At 35.8% G+C, this 22,364-nt stretch overlaps 1 protein-coding gene across 1 annotated transcript in view; it reads left to right on the top strand.

The window, feature by feature from the left end:
* The first annotated feature begins 5,094 nt into the window (after positions 1-5,094).
* Positions 5,095-22,364, top strand: part of MYO3A (myosin IIIA) — a 221,124-nt gene continuing 203,854 nt past the window's right edge. The window contains exons 1-2 of the mRNA XM_064590361.1: positions 5,095-5,265; positions 8,115-8,249. Coding sequence (XP_064446431.1) covers positions 5,098-5,265; positions 8,115-8,249 — 303 coding nt within the window. The 5' untranslated portion in view covers positions 5,095-5,097. The remainder of the gene's footprint in view (positions 5,266-8,114; positions 8,250-22,364) is intronic.

Below are 22,364 nucleotides of genomic sequence, written 5' to 3'. Positions count from 1 at the left end.
TAAGTCCCTTAGGCTCTGTTCATTTTTCTACATTCCTTTTTCTTTTTGTTCCTCAGACTTGATAATTTCAAATGACTTGGCTTTAAGTTTGCTAGTTTTCTTCTGCCCATTCAACTCTGTTATTAAACCCCTCTAGGGAATTTTTCAATTCAATTATTTTAATTTTCATATCCAGAATTTCCGTTTGGCTCTTTTTTTTTAATAATTTCTGTCTCTGTGTAGGTACTTTCAAGTGTTCCCTCTGTCTCTAGTCTCTGAAAAAAGATTGCAAAGATGACATTCTTTCTTTCTTTCTTAAATATTTTATTGAATTCATTGGTAAAATCACCTGAAATTTTTCTAGCTACTGTGTTCTATTCATTTCTATCCAGTATTCAACAAATCCTTGTTGAGTACTTCCTCTGTGCTAGTCATGGTTTTAGAGTCTTTGGGATATATCCGTGAACAACCTAAAATTTCAATGCTCATGGGCTTACATTCTAGTAGTACAGAAACACAATAAGTAAAACATAATAAACAGGAAGTGATGTAGCATGAAAGGAGGTAAAGAGTGTTATGAAAATAGAGCAGGGAAAGGGGGACCAGGAGGTTGGAGGTAGGATAGAGTGGAGGAGGGCAGGGTGGCATTTTAAACAGGATGGCTAGGATAGGACTTATTGAGGAGGTGATGGCTGATGCAAGAATTAAAGGAAGTGAGGGAGTAGACCAATATGGATATCTGGAGAAAGAGCATTCCAGGCAGAGGGAAGACACAGCCCATCAGGAGATCAGCCCTGCTGTGTTTTAGAATGAGCATGAAGGCAGTTTGGTTATTTTAGTAAAGAAGAATGAAGGGGAGGTTTACAAAAGCAGTCAAATAAGTGTTGAGATGAATGATAAAATCCTGAAGTAAGATACTTTTTTCATTGTAATATGGTCTTTTTTCTATCATGAAAAAAAACCAAAAAACCCTCAGCAGCTCAATATATAATATATCAATTCAAAAAGATGATTCTTCATTTTTAAAATGTAGCTTTTAAAATGGAAGTACCTTTTTGGAATTATGGTAAATACACATGTTAAAATATAGTAAGTATATATGCCAAAAAGTTATTTAGCATAAATGATCATATAATTAAGAAGTTAGTTTTCATTTTATGAGCTAGAGAATTATTATTATTATTTTTTAAAGATTTTATTTATTTATTTGACAGAGACAGAGATAGCGAGAGCGGGAACACAAGCAGTGGGAGTGGGAGAGGGAGAAGCAGGCTTCCCCCCAAGGAGGGAGCCCGATGTGGGACTCGATCCCAGGACCCTGGGATCATGACCTGAGCCGAAGGCAGACGCTTAACGACTGAGCCACCCAGGCGCCCTGAAAATTATTTTTTATTCTGTGAGTGCTAAAGGACTAGAAAAAAAATGAGCATTCATGCCATACAACCTACTGTAATCATTAAATAATTAGTTGTTTACTAACTGACATTTTATTTTATTCTTAAATAATAATCTATCAGTACTGGAAAAAGTATAGCTTAAGGTTAAGAAGACTTCTAAGGTTTTGAATTCTTTAATGCTTAATTTTGAGGAAATCATTTTAGACCTCATCTTACCTACTTGTTGGGAGTTTTGTTTGTTTTGAATGAGATTGCACTAAGTATATTCTGTTTCCAAAACACCTGTGCTTTTGTTATTCTGTGATTATTGTTTTGTGTTTTATGATATAACAATGCACTGCTTTAAATATTTGTTTTACTGAGAATTGTTAAAGAGGAAATTATGTTTTGGACAAACTTCTTTTCATGTTTAATGTCCAGCTCCAATACTGCTTATTTTCTGTATCTTTTCATGATCACTTCAGAATTAATTGCTTCTTCATCTGGGCTACTATAGCACTTTATGCTTGTTTCTATTATCTGTCACTTTTCATAATATTACTTACATATATCTATCCATGAGTTGCCTATCTTTGTATCCCCAAGAGTCTAAAATACTCTGCACACATTAGGTGTTCAGTCATTCTTATGCCTGTATATTTAAATACCAATAGTTCCTAATAATTAATGTAGAAGAAATTAAAATTGTGTTCAACAACATTACCACTTGAAAAGCAGTATTGCATATAATGAATGTTTCTTGTGGTTAAAAACGCTTATTTCAGGCATTTAACAAGATTTAATTTGGTCTTTTGGTCTAACTTTTACATTATGTGGATGGCATAAATGCTTATTTGCATAACTCAAGTACATAGATGTAAGAAGTAGTTATCTTGTCACTGATTGTGAAATCACTAAAGTGGATGATTATTACTGATTACCTCCTACTTATTCCATTGCATTTTGGATCATAGGCACAAATTTCATAAAGATTAAGTGTTCTAAGAACCATTCATAAGTGTGTTTTGTGTAGTGATGTAATTTTTAGCAGGCATTCATAGCCATTTATGAGATGATGTGCCCTTCAGTATAATGAATCAGAACATGTTCCTTATTTTGTTTAGATTTTCAGATTCTTTTCAGCTCTCCCTAATCCTTATTTTTCTCCCTCATTTAAAAACTTCTTTTGAAGAATCATACTGATTAATTTATTCATCAGCTGTATATTTAACATCTACTATATGCCAGGCACAGAGTTAGGCATTATTAGATTTGGGTGTGAACAAGATAGCTAAGGTCTGTGTTGTCAGATAACAGGTAAACATTTGCCCATTTTGCCAGATTTACTAATTGCCTACCATGTACTAGGCATTGTTCTGGGAATTGCAGATACAGTAGTAAAAATAAAGTCTATACTCTTTTGTAGCTTACGTTCTAAAGGAGAAATAAAATGTGTGGGAAAAGCTAACTTTATGTAGGTTGGTCAAGAAAGGCCCTTCTAAAAGAGTGATGTTTGAGCCAAGATCTGAAGGCTTAGAAGCAACTGAAGAAACAGACTAATTGAGGCCAAACAGCAAAAACCGATGATAGGTAATGAGAAAGACCTCACGTTTGATGCTCATTCGTTTGTAGTTTTCAGGATGAGAAGTTTGTAGTTTTAAGGCATTTATTGTTGCTTTTATGTTTTCAATTAATTATTAAGTAAGGGCATCAGTTGGGAAATTTTGTAGGAGGGGCTAGAGAACAAAGAAGAACAATTTGAGGACAAGAAAAATGTGAGGAGAAGGATCACTGTGAAATAATGAGAAAGGAATAGACAAACCAGGGAAGCACAGTAGGACTTCTAGGCAGTGTCGAAGGTCTACTTGTAGGTTTGTTATTCTGAATGTGAAGTGAAACCAGTCAATATGGTTGTGTGGTTTTTCTCTAGCTACAGGCACAGGTGTGAAGACATGTAGGGTCTTTAACCAGACTTGGTTTTTTCATTCTGGGAGACTGATGGTGGAGAAAGAGGAACAAGAGTGTTGAGGGTATTTGCAAGGAAGTCATAATGATTCAAGCTGTAGAATTTATGCTGGGGAAGAAGCAAGTGAAGAAGGAATGAAGACTGAACAGGGTTGATGGCTATAAAGAAAGTGAGGACTCAGTGGATTGGTGGTGTGGCTAAGATTGAAAATTGTGGTTAGACCAATGAATTTCATGGGCTAACATTATTGTATAGCATTAATATTTATTAATAGATGTGTTTCTGTGTGTATGCATATACACACAAGCACAACTGCACGTGACTTTTTAACATTGAAGATTGTGAGGTTTTGCACAGATAATTGAAAAAATGTAAGGGCCACCAGAAGTTCTGGGAGCTCTTTCTGTTACTTTTGTGTGGTTTTATACAAATGGTTGAATGTATATAGGAAGAATATAGAAGGTTAAAAACACTACTGGGCAGTCAGGAAACCTGGGATCTTATTTCAGGTTACATATAACATCTCCTTTTAAAAGTCACCTGACCTCATTGGCTGTACTCTCCTAATTGTTTCAGCACTGTGCCAGGTGTTGGGCATGTCGTAAGATCCGATAAGCGTGGGTAGAGTGCTCTGCAAGTACAAGGGTGGGGCTTGCAAGCCAAATGGGATGGAGAGCGGTCACATTCAGAGGAAATGACATCTAAGCTAAGATCTGAAAGAGAAGAAGGTGTTGGAATTCAATAAAGAAACCACTGTACCTCTGAAACAAATAATACATTATATGTTAAAAAAAGAGAAGATAGTAGGAAGGGAAAAATGAAGGTGCAAATTGGAGGGGGAGACAAACCATGAGAGACTATGGACTCTGAGAAACAAACTGAGGGTTCTAGAGGGGAAGGGGGGGCAGGGGTTAGCCTGGTGATGGGTATTAAAGAGGGCACGTATTGAATGGAGCACTGGGTGTTAATATGCAAACAATGAATCATGGAACACTACATCAAAAACTAATGATGTAATGTATGGTGATTAACATAACATAACATAACATAATAAATAAATAAATAAATAAATAAATAAATAAATAAATAAATAAATAAATAGAAAGAAACCACAGGCAGAAAGTGGGAGGGATTCATGTCTACTAAGACCCTTAAGCAAGAAAGAAATGACTTTAAAGGGTCCCAAGTGACTGGTTTGTAATGTCTGAGAGAAGAAAAGTTGAGACATGAGGTGAGGACATTAAGCAAGGGCCATACTTTAAAGGACCTGGTAGGTTGTGTTAAATTTCATCCTAAAAGCAATATGAGGAGACCCATTATTGGGTTTTACATAGAGGAGTGATAATAAGACACAGTCACTTCAAAATGTGGGATTTGCCTTGACGACATTGAGTTTTATCATCTTTAAGGTTAATTTAAATTTTTTTGATGCATTGTGTTAATATCTGAGTATAAAACAATATATCAAAGTGATTTAAATATGTGCCTCTTATTTTAATATGAAAAGAATGAAGAGCAATTAATATGGGACTATATTAAACATAGAAATAAAGCCCTGTTTACAAAGCATTATTGAACTCATATTAATCTCTTTGCAAAAAGAATTGAAATTAAAATTTTCTATAATTCTGAGTACATTTGGTTACTGCTGTATATTTTCCATCGTATCAGTGAAATGTTAGATAATTTCCCATGAGTTTGTTCGTGCCATTTAATATCCCCAATCAAATGTAGCTGAAACTGTACTTTTTCTCTCCAGTGATTGAAACTTGTGAGATGCTTCCATTAACTGGAAAAACAATCATCTTTGATAACTTTCCTGATCCTTCTGATACGTGGGAAATCACCGAAACGATTGGCAAAGGAACTTACGGGAAAGTTTTTAAAGTATTGAATAAGAAAAATGGCCAAAAAGCAGCAGTGAAAATTCTGGACCCAATTCATGTATGTCACATTGTTTTTCCTCTTTTCTGCTAATTAACTTTGTTTTTATTTGTACTAAACAGTTAAAAAGTCTGTAGCTAACTTGATTTATTTGTCACAGTGTCAATTGAAAATGTAAAAAAAAAGTCTATTTGTTAGGTTTTTGTTGTTTACATACTTAACATATACAATAGGGACCAATAAATATTTAATAATTGAACAAATACATAATACAAATAAGTAAATAAATAAATACAGCTCTTAATAGCTCAACAGTTGATTTTATGTTATTTTAAATTTCAAAAAATTGTAAGAACACAGACTCAGGGGTCTAGAAGTAATTCTCAAATGTCATCTTGGCCAGATCTCTTTTTCTTCCTGCATTTATTTAGGCTTCAGGAAGAATGTCTTTTAAGCTAACCCAGAAATATTTTATGTTAAATTATATTTCTTTCAGAGATGGGAAATTAATTTTCAGGTTTGCTGAAATGTTTCCAAAGCAGAAATGGTATTCACTTATAATCAGGGTGAGTTTCCTTGTGAAGAATTGAAATTGCATGTGTAGTCCTTATGGCCTCTTCAACTGATGCCCTAGTGGGGATCCTCTTTTGCTTTTTTTGGAATAGCAGTTGTGATAAGGGAACCTTCTAGGCTTTTTTTTTTTGGCCTTGAAGAGCATAAAGAAGTTGATGAGGTTCCTCCCTCCCCCCTTTTTTTTTCTGGGAATGAGAACTGGCTGTTTTGGAACATTTTCAGCTCTTGGGAAATATGTGTAGCTCTCCCACAGCACGTGGGTGAACCAGAATGAGCTCAGTGATCACATAATCCCCAAAGTTCTATTGAGAGCAGTTTCTCCAGTTACTTGGCTCTTGCACACATAATGGGATGGGACATGACAGAGATGTCGTGATGTGTTTGGGAAGGACGTGGGACTCCTGGTCCTTGTCATAGCTCTTACATTAACAAACTGTAGGACTCTGCAAAAGGTCTCCCGGTCTCCGTTTGTGCATCTTAGGATTTCTTTTTCTTATGCTTTCTTTTTTGATTGTTTATTTCTACTAAACCCATTATTAACTACAGCGTTTCATATTACTTTGAGCAGAGGAGAGGGAGAGTGGGGGTTTATTTTCAAGCAATATATTAGATACATTGGAAGGAAAAAAGAGAGAGAGAGACAACTATGTGCAGGCTTAACTGATGCTGACTGTTTTCATAATCCCCTATTGGGATTATCCCCTAATGGAAAGTTCTTACCGTTTTTGAAAAAGATTTTAATTGTTTATTTGAGAGAGAGAGAGCGAGCACGAATGGGGATTGAGGGTGGGGGGCGGGGCAGAGGGAGAAGTAGACACCCCACTAGCAGGAAGCCCGACGTGGGGCTCCATCCCAGGACCCTGAGATTATGACCTGAGCTGAAGGCAGATGCTTAGCCAGTTGAGTCACCCAGGCACCCCAGTTCTTACCATTTAAACTGAAGGCAGAGAGACACAAATTAAGCTGTACCAAAGTGACTGTACCTCTCTCCTCTGGTCTTTGCAAGTATGGGTTGGGGTTCGTGGTGGCAAGAGAAAGGGCTCCAGCTGGATCCCATGTCTGGCCCCATAACCAGCGTGTCTCTCCCATTCCTCTACTTCTTAATGGAGAAGGACAAATGGATTATGGATACATATAGCCATTATTCGTTTATAATTTACTCCTGTTTCATATCCTATGAACCTTAAAAATCATGTTTTGTTCTATTGCTTTAATGAAATATATCAGTTTCATAACTATGGTGTGAAATTGGTTCTTTTGCTGCCTTTATTCTTGTCAGTACATGTATGTTTTTCTCAGAGTTATTTATTCCCCCTTCATTCATCATGTCACAAGCCAAATAAAAAAGATTTATAACCAAGAGATTATAATCTTAATAAAATAAATTTAAATGCATCCCAAGCATTTTACAGAGTGGCTTTTTTTTATTAAAAGAGTCTTACTATTATGAATTTTGATATAGTATGTTTCTATCTGAGAAAGGGATAAAATGAATGGGATTAGAAGGGAGGAGGCAGTGGATTTGCAGGCTAGTCCTGCATCTTACACTAACCAGCTCTGTGACCAGCCTCTCTGAGCTTTAGCTTCTTTTTCTCAAATTGGATCTCTGGTCTAGAATTCTTTCTGGCTCTGTGATTTACATGATTTTGTCATAAAACAACGTGGACACTAAATGTTACCGTAAAAACAGTATTCGAAGGCTTTGTCTTATTATTACTCTGAGTTGTTTCATGTATTGTGGTTTCTAAAAACATGACTAAGTAGTTTGTTGGCGTTTTTGTTGGCAGATGTAGCAACCTGTTCTACTTCTGGTGAATGAGCCTTTAGCTAACTAAGGCTGTATACCATCTTATGTATAACTTTATTTTACTTTTTTGGAAAGATAAGAATTTATTGCTTGTATGACTAGCTTTTGAAACCTTCTACATATCCTGTATTTCAAAGGAACAAAATGAGCCAGCTAAAAGTTTTTATTTCAAATCAATGGCTTTGCCACTGAAACAAAGTTAACACTACAAAGAAAGGAATATCCTCTGGAATCCTTCTTCATGTATGTTTCTTTCTAAGTGCATACAAAAATAGTCTTTTATTTGTCCCTTTTTAACTCAATGAAATTAACGTAATTAGAGATGTATTTGATTAGTGGGAAAATTACAATCTCTCCCCTTACATAATGGCCTGAGAAGTTTCAATACGTACTATTGAGCACATTAAAAGCCATTATTATAACCTTGCTTTGACAAAATTAAATTCTCTATTTGGTGATCTCTAATATGTCTCTTTGACATAATTCATGTTTTTCTCATGGTTTTCTTCCTATGACTTTTTGAAACCAGGATATCGATGAAGAGATTGAAGCAGAGTATAGCATCTTAAAGACGCTTTCCGACCACCCCAATGTCGTCAGATTCTACGGGATGTACTTTAAGAAGGATAAAATAAATGGAGACAAGCTGTGGTTGGTTCTTGAGGTAAGTGTTTCAACATTATTCTACATGTGGAAATTTACAGTGTGGTCTTGGAATGACTGAATGTTTATGTAACATTGACACCATGAAACCCTTCCTTTAGTATGTTCCTGACTGGTCACAGACTCAGCAGAATGTTGTGCCCCATTCTGGCCTTGTCCTTTTCAGACACATTAAGAAATTAAAGAAAAGCCAGGAAGACTATGAATGACTAAGAGGAAACATCTCCACAATAAAAGACTCAAGAAACAGGGATTCTTTGCCTTGCCGAAGAACAAGCTTAAAAGGGACTTCATTATAATATTGATTTATTCATCTGTATTTTGTGACAGAGGCTCTGTGCCAGGTGCTAGGGTATGAGAGAAAATTAACGTAAGTGAGGCTTCATTAGACAAAAATGGTAAGCTGTGATTTTTTTTTTTTTATGTCCTCATTGAATACTAATGTCATAAACTACAGAACCAGGTATTTACATTTATGGGGAGAAAACCATATCAGAAATGGTGTTGAATACTAAGTAAGTCACCCAAGGGAAGCTGTAGAGTCTCCTGAGAGTAGTTTTGGACAGTTCCCTCTGATGCAGGAATACATACGGGAAGGTGCCCTGTAACTGCCAGTCCTAGAAGAATGTAGTTTTTCTAATTTTCATTGGATATTATTAAAGTGAGGTAATCATTGATTCTGGTAAAATTCACAATTGTTTTTATAGTTGCTTTTATCAAACTCAGGACTAGTAAAACCTTCATTGGTTCACTGTAATAACATATATTTATTGTGTTCATTATTATTTTATTAGCATTTGATTATTGTATTTCTTTCAGAACATTCTGTTGATTTTTCTGCAGTGACACACATATAAGTTGTATTGTTTGCATACTTCATATTTTTTCTGTTATGGTTTTTAAATGATTTTTTAACTGATTTTAAATGGCTGATCATTGTAGAAAATACTTGAAACTATAAAAAGAACCACTCTCAACATTTAACATACTTCCTTCATCTTTTTTTCTTGTATGTTTAAAATGATTGGCAGTATTTTTTATGAAGTTATCCTATTTTTTCACTCAATATAATTTCAGGTAGACTTAATCATTTTTAACCCTTTGCAAAATAAATACATTCACCTGGTTAACAAAAAGCAAGTAGAACCAAAAGGCTTGTAATACAGAGCAGTAGTAATATGGATCTGGTTATAGTACAGAACAGTAGTAATGTCGATCCAGTTATTATACAGGGCAGTAGTGATATAGATCCAGTTAGAGCAGTAGTCATGTCAATTCATTTTAGCAGTGCCGCCTTGTCCTGAGCAGATCCGTGCTTTTGATGTGTATCTGGAAATGCATGGCTGAGTTTCTCTACTCTTTAATTTTGTAATCTGCGTTCTGAATTTTGGCAAGGTTGCTGATCGTGCTTCTAGAATCCTTCTCCACAGTGGAGTTCTGCCACGTATCAGACTGACCTCTCTGATATCTCTGCTGCTCACCCAAATGGAACCCACTGTTCCCTGAATCCCTTGGCCTCCCCCTTCCAAGCGCACTTCCCTGTTTTACACACTGTGCAATAGTATGTGCCTTCTTCTCATTATCCACTGCACTGATGCCACCAAATCCCGAGTCCCTTCAGTTTCTCTAGGGAATAAAACCTCCAGTCTCTTGCCTGGATATTTGTGTATGTGAGGACTGCTCAGACAGGCTCCCGGATGTTGATATTTTGTATGTGGGATAAGACGGTGTCGAGTCTTTTGATTAAAGACTTCCAAAGAGTCCCTTGTTTTCTGCCCCGCTCCTCCCCTCCCAGCTCCTGGGTTGATGTGCGGGGATAGCCACAAAATAGTTCTCACCTAGCGCTTTATTTTGTGGCTTTCTCTGCATTACCAAATCAGTGATCCTCACTCAGTCATCTGCTTCCCATATTGAAAACGTTTGTTGAAATCTCTTGTCTACTACTCTCCCTTTTTCTGTTCTCTTTTTTCTTGTGGTTCATACCTTTTGATTCCCTTACTAGCATTTTAATGGAGATTCATGAGTGAGAGGAAATACATTTATATGCTGAATTGGCCACCTTTAATTGAACCATAGAGCCTTTCAGAATTCTGAAATAGTATTTCAAGTACCCTTTCAGAATCTGAAACTGGTATTACATTATTTTATAGAAGTTTAAAAGTTTTTTTTAAAATAACCAGTTGTGTTCTTTAAAAATAGGCAGCATATTATGATTTGAGAATTACTTTGTTTTTCTCCATTAAGTTTAAGATTGCTTTATATTTGTAGTTAAACCACTATTAAAACAAAGCAAAACTTTTATTCATCTAAACTTGGCTTTAAGTAATAGAATGTACATTATGAACTTAAAATATTTTGCTTTAAATAAATGGAGCATTTTCAAAGTTTGCTTTATGTTTGTGTTTGTGTATTTGAGATCTAATGCTGTGCTGATCCTTAAGATCTGTATCTTTATATCCTTTGAAACATTTTCTTTTTTTTTTTTAATTTTTTTTTCTTAAGATTTTATTTATTTATTTGACAGAGAGAGACATAGTGAGAGAGAGCACAAGCAGGGGGAGTGGGAGAGGGAGAAGCAGGCTTCCCGCGGAGCAGGGAGCCCGATGTGGGGCTTGATCCCAGGACCCTGGGATCATGACCTGAGCCGAAGGCAGATGCTTAACGACTGAGCCACCCAGGCGCCCCTCCTTTGAAACATTTTCAATAATGCATCTTTAATTTTTTTTCCATATGGGATCATTGGTAGATTAACATTTGAATGGAGATTCAGGTAGGCCTAAATGGGCAAGGCTTCAAGGTATAGATCTTTGCCCAGAGTTTAAAAAAATTGAATGAGATCTCTCATTGTCTTTTATGCCTATCAAATCTGTATTCTAATCATACTGTCATTTCTCAGTCTTGTCACTTGAAATTAGGTGAGAGTTGGAGACACCTGAAATGTTCTTTTGTGAGAGCAGAAAAGATTGATTAAAAGGGTTTGGAACATCCAGTACAAGTAAAGCAGCTTCCTGATATAATGAATCAGTAGAGACTTAACAGCTTCTTTGAACTTTGTCCTTGTGTTTTATGATCAGATGGAGGAATTAGAAATATCCCTAAATGGCTTGAGAAAAAAAAAAAAAAGCTGGTAGTTTATTAAAATGGTATTTCGGAAATCTGATCTATCTAAACTTACAATGTGGGGGAGAAAATAAAGGAAAGCAAGAAGTTGGCAAACTGTACATAAGATTGATTTACATATGTAAATTAGACTAATTATATACACACTGAAGTGGCTCGATGTACAATTACCTGATTTATAAACACAAATGGTGCAGGTCCTGCTGTAGAGGCACTTTCAGAAAATTGGCTTGTGGCATCAATACTTTATTCTACAAAATGACTGCTAATTATACCTCTTATTGTAAGAAAGCCCAAATAAATTATTTTGCGCCAGGATAGCCGAAGAGTGGCCAGAGAGAGGCTGTGATATTACCCAGAGTCATGCTAACGGTGCTGGGCTCCTGGCATGAATCTGCTTCGGGAAGGTGTGCCTGGCGGGGGGGGTGAGCGATCGGTGACACCACTCATTGTCAGCCTTGCATGTGGGGAGGCCATCCCAGCTTGGACATACTCTTGTTCGGTGACATTTCACTGTGAAAAACCATCTTATTTATACTTCAATCCAGAATTCAAACCCTAAGAAAAATAAGATTTACTCCACTCTGTGGGCCTCTTTTCTCCATTATTTAGTTGTGATTCTTGAATTATTCCTTTCGGTTTGATATAGTTTTTCTCTTTCCTGTATTTTCCCTTTGTACTTCCTTTTCATTTTGTTTTAAGTTTTTGAGCATGAATAATATACAGAGCCCTGCTGGGGAATTATTTCCTTCTCAGTTCTGTATGTTCACTTTCAGACGGGCTAATTATTACCCAGATTTAGGAAAAGAGCACTAGTGCTAACCCTCTGAAATTCCAGTTGCCTATTTGAAATGAAACTGTCTAGTAACAGATGGGGTAGAAAGGTTTCTGCTGTGGGAACCGATAGCATGTCTATGGGGATTTTTATTGTCACTTTTAGTATTTTAGGTTTTTCTAATGATGTAGGCATAAAGGGAGAACCTAATACCTTTTTTTACTTATGCCCCATTTTAAAATATCATACATATATTCATTTCTACTTATTGTTATCATATTTCTTGACTGACCTGCTTAGTAAAATGTAGATACCTCTTTTGGCTTTGTGCTTCCTTTAATTGCTAGTGTCTGTTCTTGAGGGTCAGTAGCAAGGATGGAGAGGGCCAGGGAGGTGTGAGTCGGTCAGGTTTCTGCCTATGTTCCCAGGGGACTAAAAACGAAAAGTCAAAATTGAGTTAAATCAGTCTGGTATTTAGCATTTGCTACTGATGAACATGAAGGAAACTGAGATTTAACGATAATTTTTCCCTTCTTGGTTGGATGAACAGCCACGTTTTAAGGATGTAAGGAATCTAGTCTTCTGTCCCAGGGGCTCTTTGCTTAGTGTGCCCTCCACTATAATGGAGTCAAAATTCAGAGTTGGGACATCTTTCTATTAAGAGACCCCCTTCCCATCCCATTTTAGCTATAATCTCTCCTTTCATGGTGGTGCTACAGATTGCATTCTGTGATTTAGCTGAATCGGTCCTCATTTGTTCATTCTTCATAGTGACATTGCTTTCTCTCATTGCTTTCCAATCATAGCAGTTTTTCTCTTTAACATTATATCCCTTTCAAGAGATCAAAGACTAGAAATTACAGGTAGTATTTGGAAGCACAAAAATTCAGTAAATCGTTGTAAAGGCACATTTCAGGTAAACGAAGTGGTTTTCATAGATACTAAATACCACTTTGATTCTCATGCGTTATTGGCTCTTCTCTTTTTATACTTACATCCAGTAAGTAAAGTAAAACCTGGCATGAGGAAAGGAAGCATAGGATGATAGAAAGAACATGAGTCACCACGAACAAGTGGTTTTTAGTTGCTCAGTTAACCCTTTAATGTTACTGTGCTGGAGACAACATGTATCAGACAGGGCCACTGCAGGTTTGTATGTGGCGGGGAGGGGCCAGGGGAAGCAGGGCAGGAGTGGGAAGCTAGGCTGAGTTGCCCTAATAGCACAACATTGTTCCTTCCTTCCTTTAGCTGTGCAAAATTGCAGTGGAGTAGCTGGCTGACATGATGATTCCTTTCATGTTCTTAGGGCTGGAACAACCCTTCCAGGTCTCCTATAAAAGGCTGTTATTTGGTGTACTTGCAAAGAACAGACAGCAAATTACCTAGAGTCGTTTCATTTTATTTTTTTTATTTAAAGGGCAAGATGGAAAAAGCAGTCTAAATGTACTTCTTCATACTCTTCTAATGCAGGAATTATATAAATAATAAATATGATGCTTGTATGTCTTTCTTCCCTAATAGGACTCCAGTGATTGCAAAAACATCTGCTCTCTGAGTGTGACTAAAATTTATAGTATTATTTCAGGGGGAAGAAAATATGAGGTCACCAGAGATATTTTGCCATTTGGCAAATCAGTATATTTTTACCATCCACATTAAAATATTTCTGCTAAGTTTTTTTCTTTTTTTTTTTTTTTTATCTTGTTTTTTTAACATTACCAATGTTTTAGGGCATTTTTTCCAAGAATTTTGAAACCTTTTAGGGTGAGGGAATTGTTTTATATCCTGATTTATTGGTTACATGATTGTATACAAGTTACCAAACAACATCAAACTGCATACTTAAATGAATTTGTCAATTACATTATGTGTCAATGATAACTGCTTCTAGCTTACACATTAGAAAAATAATGTGAAAATTCATGTTAGAAACTACCCATTAGGAAACATCTATTAGGTGATAATGCCATTCTCATTAATATTTTATCAGTATTTTATTGGAATGTAGAATTTGGTACATTATTTTATTGAAATTAATCAGACATCCACACTTTGAAGAGATGCTTTCTAGACCATGTGAACAGATGGCCTTCTGTCATTTCGTATGTGTGTATGTGTGTGTGTGTAAGTGTACAGAACTTGCTTTTTCATACAGTCATTTGTTAATTCCATAGATACTCTTGTTACTTTGCACCAGGCCCAAGTTAGAATGATCTATATCTATTAGCGCCCCTTTCTCTTTTGGTAGGTTTGGGGCATCCAATAGAGAACCAGAAAAACTGTCATCATGGTGCTTATAGCCTAATGTTGGAGAAAGAAAATGTAGAGCTAAGTAAACTAATTAAATAATTATACATTTTTGTTAGTGCTATGAAGAATATAAATGAGATGTTAATAATGAAAGAGAAGACCTTTTATGAAAAGAGACGTCAAAGAAAGCCTACTTGAGTAGGTAACATTTTAATCTGCCACCTGAGAAAAAAAGGACAGTTTGGGTACTTTTATTTTTTAATATTTTCTCCAATACTCTGATGATAAGAATCACCTTCATCTCAAAGCAAAAACTCTGAGAATGAGCTCTTGGTAACTGTTTTTTATAACAAGTACTAAAGTGATTCTTATCAAAAGAAAGTTCAGAAAACACTGTCAGGGGTTCTCAAATTTCAGTGTACATAAAAGTAATCCTGGGCTTCTTCTTCTGGCCATGATAGTAACTTCTGCTGTTCTGTTTTTATACCACAAATAACTAGAAAACTGAATAAAATATATTTTTATATACAAAACACTTTACAAACATTGGAAAAGAGCTTAGGACTATGACATTGATAAAGGAAATAAATAAGGGGAGCTCTACAATCACTTCAGCTTTATCCTTGGAGGAAATTTCCAGACCACAGGCACAAGGAGGGCATTCCCACGGAGGTCACCACAATCTTGCTGAACTGAAAAGACTGGAAAAGCAGATGTGGCTGAGATTTGCAGAGAAGAGATAATAAGCAGAAAGAAAGCTTCAGAAATCTTCATAGGGGTATTTGATGAGAAACCAAGCTGGATATATATGGAGCAAGATTTCAGGTAGTTGGGCAAAGAATCAGGAAAAGAATTGCTGAAAAGTTGTAACCTGAACAACTACCAGAGTTTGTGCAGGGTTGAGAGATGCTTGAGTTCTGACCAACCAAAATGGAGAAACTTTGTTGAACACCTGAGGCATTTAGTAAAGCCCCTTGAAAGGTTATGCATTAGAGGAAGGACTATACTAGCCCTAGAATAAGAGCTACCCTAGGCACACCCATAAAAAATTCAAAAACAAGGCTTGAAATGTTCACATTTGTCCATAAATAAACAGTATGCCAGAACAAAATTCAACATTCATTAATGGAAGACAGCAGAATCCAGGAATTCAAATATGAAATTAATAGTGTCTAGCATCCAGCAAAAAATTACTAGATATGTAAAGAAGCAGGGAACTGTGATCCATTATCAGAAGAAAAATCAGTCAGACCCAGAAATAATGAAGGTGATGGAATTAGCAGGTAAGAACTTTCAAACAGATATTACAAATATGTTCAAGAATTTCAAGAAAAACCTGAATGTAACATTGAAAGAAATGGAAACTATAGAAAAGAACTGAACATAATTTCTAGAACTGAAAAATATATCAGTAGTGAAAAATATATAATACTGTGTTTAACAGCAGATTAGAAGTAAAGTGTATAGAAGTGAAGATCAGTGAATTTGAAGACAGGAAAATAGAAGCTGTCCAGATGAAGCAGAAAGAAAAAAAGAAAGGGGGAGATAAAAAGCCTCTGTGACCTATGGGACATTACCTAGTATTCTAACCTACATGTAATTGCAGTCTGAAAATGGGTGAGTGTTGGGGGAGGTAATGGCTGAAATCTTTCTGAATTTTGTGAACACAAAAGCTGCAGATATAAGAAGCCCAGAATCTCCCATGTAGGATAAACAAAGAAAACCACGTGAAGATATGCCATAATCAAGATATCAAACACTCAAAATGAAAAAAATATTTAAAAGCACCAAGACGAAAAAAGACACATTGCATGTAGGAGTCAAAGGTAAGAGTGGTCACTGACAACCAGTGCAATGGAATGATATCTTTAAAGCAATGGGAAAAAAAGTGCTCTCAACAATTCTGTGTACAGTGTAAATGTTATTCATAAATGAAGGCAAAATAAAGAGACATTTTCATCAAAGAAAAAGAATTTACCACCAGAGACATGCACTATAGAAAATGTTAAAGAAAGTCTTTCAGGCCAAAGGAAAATGATTTCAAATAGAAACTCAGAGCGGTGCCTGCATGGCTCAGTTGGCTTAGCATCTGCCTTTGACTCAGGTCATGATCCCAGGGTCCTGGGATCGAGCCCTGCTTCGGTCTCCCTGCTCAGCAGAGAGTCTGCTTCTCCCTCTCCCTCTGCCCCTCCCCCACCCCACCCCCAATCGTGCTCTCTCTCCCTCCCTCTCTCTCTCAAATAAATAAATAAAATCTTTAAAAAGAGATGGAAACTCAGACCTACAAAAAGAAAAGAAAAATACCATTAGTGGTAAATATAAGGATAAATAAGAAACTTTTTATTTTATATTTAAAAAAAATATTTTCAATAATATTATTTTAATTATTTTTAAAAGAAAAATCATGACTTAAAGCCACAATTATAGCTATATATTTTGGGGGTTTTAGCATGTAAAACTAAAATGTGTGGCAAAAATGGCAGAGACAGGAGAGGAAAAATGGAAATATACAGTTTTAAGAGTTTTACATTACATGTGAAACGGTGTAATATTATTTTAAGGTAGACTGGTTAAGTTAAAGATGCATACTGGAAGCACTAAAGCAACCATTAAAAAAAATAAAATGAATAAGTATAGCTAATAAGCCAATAGAGGATAAAAATGGAATACTACAAATATTCAAACCAGAGAAAGTGGGAAAAAAGGTAAAGAAAATTAAAAAAAAACAGAAAAAATAGGAAATAAATAGCAAGATGGTAGACTTAAGCCTAAACTTATTTATAATTACATTAAATGGAAATAGCCTAAACTCTACATTTCAAAGGCAGAAATGGTCAAATTGGATAAAAAGCAAGACCAAATACAAACACACTTGAAGTATATAGCGAGAGATAGAAAGGGATGATAGATAAGTTAAAAGCAAAAAGAAGGGGAAATGTACTTGAGCTTTAATATGTACTCAATAACAAAGCTTTAAAATACATAAAGCAGAAACTAGTACAATAGAAAAAATAGACATATTCACAATGTTAAGATTTCTTTTTCTTTGTTTGTTTGTTTCTTTCTTTTTCTTTCTTTCTTTCTTCCTGAGAAGAAGAGAGAGAGCACACAGAGGGAGAGGGAGAGGAAGAAGCAGACTCCATGCCGAGCAGGGAGACCAGTATATTCACAACTTTAAATGGAAAATTCAACATTCTTTCCCCAGTAATTTAAAGAATAAGTAGAAAATCAGTATGAACATAGAAGACTTGGGTATTCTGGACTATGAAACAAATCTCAACAAATTTAAAAATAGTGAACTCATGACAAGTATATTGCCTGACCATAAGAGAATTAAATTAAAAATAAAGATACCAGGAAAAACTCCCAAATATTTGGAAATTAGACCATGTACTTCAAAAGTAACCCTTAGCTCAAAGAGGAATTTTTTTTTTTAAAGATTTTATTTATTTATTTGAGAGAGAGAATGAGAGAGAGAGAGAGAGAGCATGAGAGGGGGAGGGTCAGAGGGAGAAGCAGACTCCCTGCTGAGCAGGGAGCCCGATGCGGGACTCGATCCCGGGACTCCAGGATCATGACCTGAGCCGAAGGCAGTCGCTTAACCAACTGAGCCACCCAGGCGCCCTCAAAGAGGAAATTTTAAGAAAAATGAGAAAATAGTTTGAAATGGTAATGGAAACATGACATATCAAAGTTCTGAGATGCAGTTAGGCAGTGCCTAGATGGACATTTATACTTCCTTTCAATGCTTATTTTAGAAAAGAAGAAACGTTCAATACCAGTTTTGTAAGATTTTTGCCTTAAGATGCTAATAAAATCAAAACAAATGAAATCCAATGGAAACTGAAGAAAATAAATAATGAAGATGATAGTAGGAATCAGTTAAATAGAAAATGAACAAAAACAATAGAGAAAATGAAAGCAAAACTTGGTTCTTTGAAAGTCATTAATAAACTTGATAAATCTCTCTGGATGGATCCAGAAAAAAATGATAACATACAAATTGCCAATATTAGAGATCAAATAGGGAAATCACTATTAAATCTATAGACATTAGCATAATAGTAATGAAATATAATGAACAACTTTATATTTTTTAAAGGTTTTTTTATTTATTCATATATTAGAGACAGAGAGTGTGCAAGCAGGGTCGGGGGCGGGGGAGAAGAAAGGAGAGAGAATCTGAAACAGACTCCACACTAAGCACAGAGCCTGATGCAGGGCTCCACCTCATGACCACAAGATCATGACCTGAGCTGAAATGAAGAATCACGCTTAACCGACTGAGCCACTGAAGCACCTCATGAACTTTATATTAATAAGTTTGGCAACTGATTATCTGATGTTGTTCTTGAAAGACACAAACTATGGGGTGCCTGGGTGGCTCAGTTGGTTAAGCGACTGCCTTCGGCTCGGGTCATGATCCTGGAGTCCCGGGATCGAATCCCGCATCGGGCTTCCTGCTCAGCAGGGAGTCTGCTTCTCCCTCTGACCATCTCCCCTCTCATGCTCTCTCTATCTCATTCTCTCTCTCAAATAAATAAATAAAATCTTAAAAAAAAAAAAAGAAAGACACAAACTATAAAACTGACATGAGAAGTAGAAAACGAAAATAGCTTTATATTGATAAAAGAAACTTAATTCATAATTAAAACCCTTCCCATAAAGAGGAATACCAGGCCCAGTTTCTTCACTGGTAAATTCTATCAAATATTTATACCAACTAAATTCCAGAGAGATATAGAAATTATTATTCCTGTATAATTCTATTCCATCTTCCTTGTTTTTACAACTATTCTTGTTATACATTTCACATAAATGGTACAATAATTTTTATAACTACTATATATAATTTTATGTATTTTGACAAAGTTGAGAGAGGAAAGGACAGCCAGTATATCATCGTAGAATTTTTTATATTAACTTTCTTACTTAACATTTCCAGTTCTCTTCATTTCTTCCTGTGAATTCCAGTTACCATCTGGTGTCATCACATCAATCCAGCTTTGTTCTAGCCCACTTCTTTTGTGCTGTTATTGTCAAACATATTACATTTCTATATACTATAGACCCAACAATACAATTATGTACATATTGTTTTATAGAATTGCTTTTTAAATCAGTTAAGAAAAAAAATATGCATGTATATTGTCTTTTATGATAAAATAAGTACCTTTACTGATGTTCTTTATTTTCTCATGTGGTTTCAAATAACTATTGGGGATGACTTGCTTTAATCCTAAAGAACTTTCTTTAGTATTTCTTATAAGTTGGATCTACTAGCAACAAATTGTCTCAGTTTTGTTTACCTAGCAATATATTAATTTCCTCCTTAATTTTGAAGATTGTCTTGCCAGATATAAGACTCTTGGTGGGCAGTTGTTTTTTTGTTTTTTGTTTTTTGTTTTGTTTTTGTTTTTGTTTTTATTGAGCACCTTGAATATATCATCCTTCTTCCTTCTGGCCTCAGTAGTTCCTGATGAGAAGTCAGCAGTTCATCTTATTAGGGTTCTTTTTCCCATAACAATTCATTTTCTCCTGCTATTTTCAAGATTTTCTTTTTTTATTTTATATGACTATGGATCTCTATTCTATTTGAGTTCATTGAGCTTCTTAGATGTATAGATTAATATTTTTTATCAAATTTGGGAAGATTCAGCTATTTTTTCTAACAAGATTTTTTTTCTGCTCCTTATTCTCTCCTTTCTTCTGGTACACCCATACATTTATCTCAGTATGCATACATTTCCCTGAAACTGTTCATTTATCTTCATTTTTTCTTCTCTCATATTTCATAATCTCTATCAATCTATCTTCAAGTTTGTGGGTTCTTTCTTCTGCCACTTCAAATCTACTGGTGAGCCCCTCTGTTGAATTTTTCATTTACATTACTGTAATACAATTTTCTACTCCAGAATTTTCATTTGGTTCTTTTTTTATGAGTTCCATCTGTTTATTGATATTCTTTATTTGAAGAGACATTACTATCATACCATTCCTCACTTCTTAAAGCATGATTTCCTTTAATCCTCTGAATTTCTGCTTTGAAGTCTCTGTCTACTAAGTTCATCATCTGGGCTCTCTTATGGGTGGTTTCTGTTGCCTGCTCTTTCTCGTGTATATGAGTGACACTTTTCTGTTTCTTTACATATCATAATTTTTTTTTTGGTTGGAAACTGGACATTCTATCATATATTTAATGTCTTACAGGAATTCTAGATATCGCTAAGGGGAAGCTTATTTTTTGTTTGTTTATTTGCTAGTTTGTTTAGTAACTTGGCTTATCATGGTATGAAGCCTCTGATGTTGCTCCTCAGAGGGCGCAGCCTTGGGCATGTGCAGTCACCCTCAGATGGGAGTAGTGTTAACAGTGCCTTCCTCCTCTCCTTCCCTGATCTTTCTATTAAGCTTTCTGTCTCTATGGTGAGCACTCAGTTATTAGCCAGCTGATTCTTCTATTGTTTTCAACAATGTGCTAGGGCAAAAATTGCTTCCCAGTCTGATCTAATGAATTCAGGCCTCTGTTCCTCGCCTTTTTGAGGCGAGTCCTTTAAGATTCTTCTGACCCCAAGAGAGTTATTTTTAGTTGTTTCTTTCCTTGAATCTCTCTGCTAAGCTAGCTTGTCTGTGGTTACCTTCTTGTTCCCATGGAGTTACCTGCCTCCTTGTAATTACCAAAGCCACCACTGTTTTCAAGAATACTCTTAGGCTTGATCTTCCCCACCCTCTCTCTCAAATGTCAGGTCCAGCCTTGGAACTCCCTGTTTTTGTGGCCTGCCTCTCTCCCTGGGCAAAATATCTGAGCCACTGTTCTGGAGCTGGCTGCCTGTCTTGGACAGTGGCCCACATCATCCTGTTTTAGAAGCAGCACTGTGGACCAGAGAGGTGGACTCTGGTCTTCTCAGCCAGCTTTGCAGCACAGAGTTGGGTAAGGGGTGAGAAATGCTGGTGGTCTTCCCCTCCCAAAAAAGATACTGTGGACCTTCAATGGGAGCTGGTGGGAGGGGAACCCTATCTTCTTGGTAAGGTTCACCCAGAGTAGAGATTTTGTCACTTTGCCCTGGTTGGGGTTGAGGACAGCAGGGTGGTTCAGTTGCCACAGAATCTTGCTGTTCTTACCAAGATTTAGTTATGTTCTCAAATGTTTCTCCATTTCCTATATGTCCTTACAACAATTTCCAAAGACATTAAATGGGTGTTTATTTTTTAATTTTTACCAGTTATGGTCGTTTCGTGGGGGAATAGGTCCACAGAGTTCTTCACACCTCCATTCTGGGGAACAAAAAGAATCTTCCTATGAAATCTTTAAGAAAGAAACAGAGTCTTGTTGATTCATCTATGAGGCCAACAATATACTGACAAAAGAAGGTGAAGATATTACAAGAAAAGAAAACTATATTCTAACATTCCACATGAACATATATGTAAACATCCTTCATAAAATATTAACAAATTCAGTAACATATATAAAAATGTTAATATATTATGACTGAATGGGATTTGTCCCTGGCATGCAAGTTTACTAAAACATTAAAAAAAATTAAAGTTCTCTGCATCACAGTTCACTGCATTAACAGAATCAAAGAAAAAAATCATGAAAAACGTGTGCCAAAATTCAATACCCCTTTGTGATAAAACAGTCTCAGGCACACTAGGAATAGATGGAAAGTGCATCCACCCAAATTTTTAAGAAGTAAGTAAAAAGCTTGGAGTCTTCACCAAAGCATATATATAAAATATGTTCAATATCTTTGGTAAAATTTAAATCAAAACCACAATCACCATAGTATGCACCCACTAAAATGACTAAAATTACAGACTAATAAAACCGAATATTGGTGGATTGTGGGGCACATTGAACTCTTGCATGTTGCTCAGGCAGCTTGAAATGGTGCAGCTACTTTGCAAACAGTACAACGGTGTCTTCTAACGTTACACATAAACTTACCATACGATCCAGGTTTCACCTGC

The sequence above is a fragment of the Mirounga angustirostris genome, unplaced genomic scaffold (genome assembly GCF_029215605.1).
Source record: "Mirounga angustirostris isolate CCGP_5_RB_7025 unplaced genomic scaffold, mMirAng1.0.hap1 SCAF_5, whole genome shotgun sequence".
Taxonomy (NCBI): domain Eukaryota; kingdom Metazoa; phylum Chordata; class Mammalia; order Carnivora; family Phocidae; genus Mirounga; species Mirounga angustirostris.
Note: the sequence above shows the minus strand (reverse complement) of the source record. Positions and strands in the feature narration are given on the sequence as shown.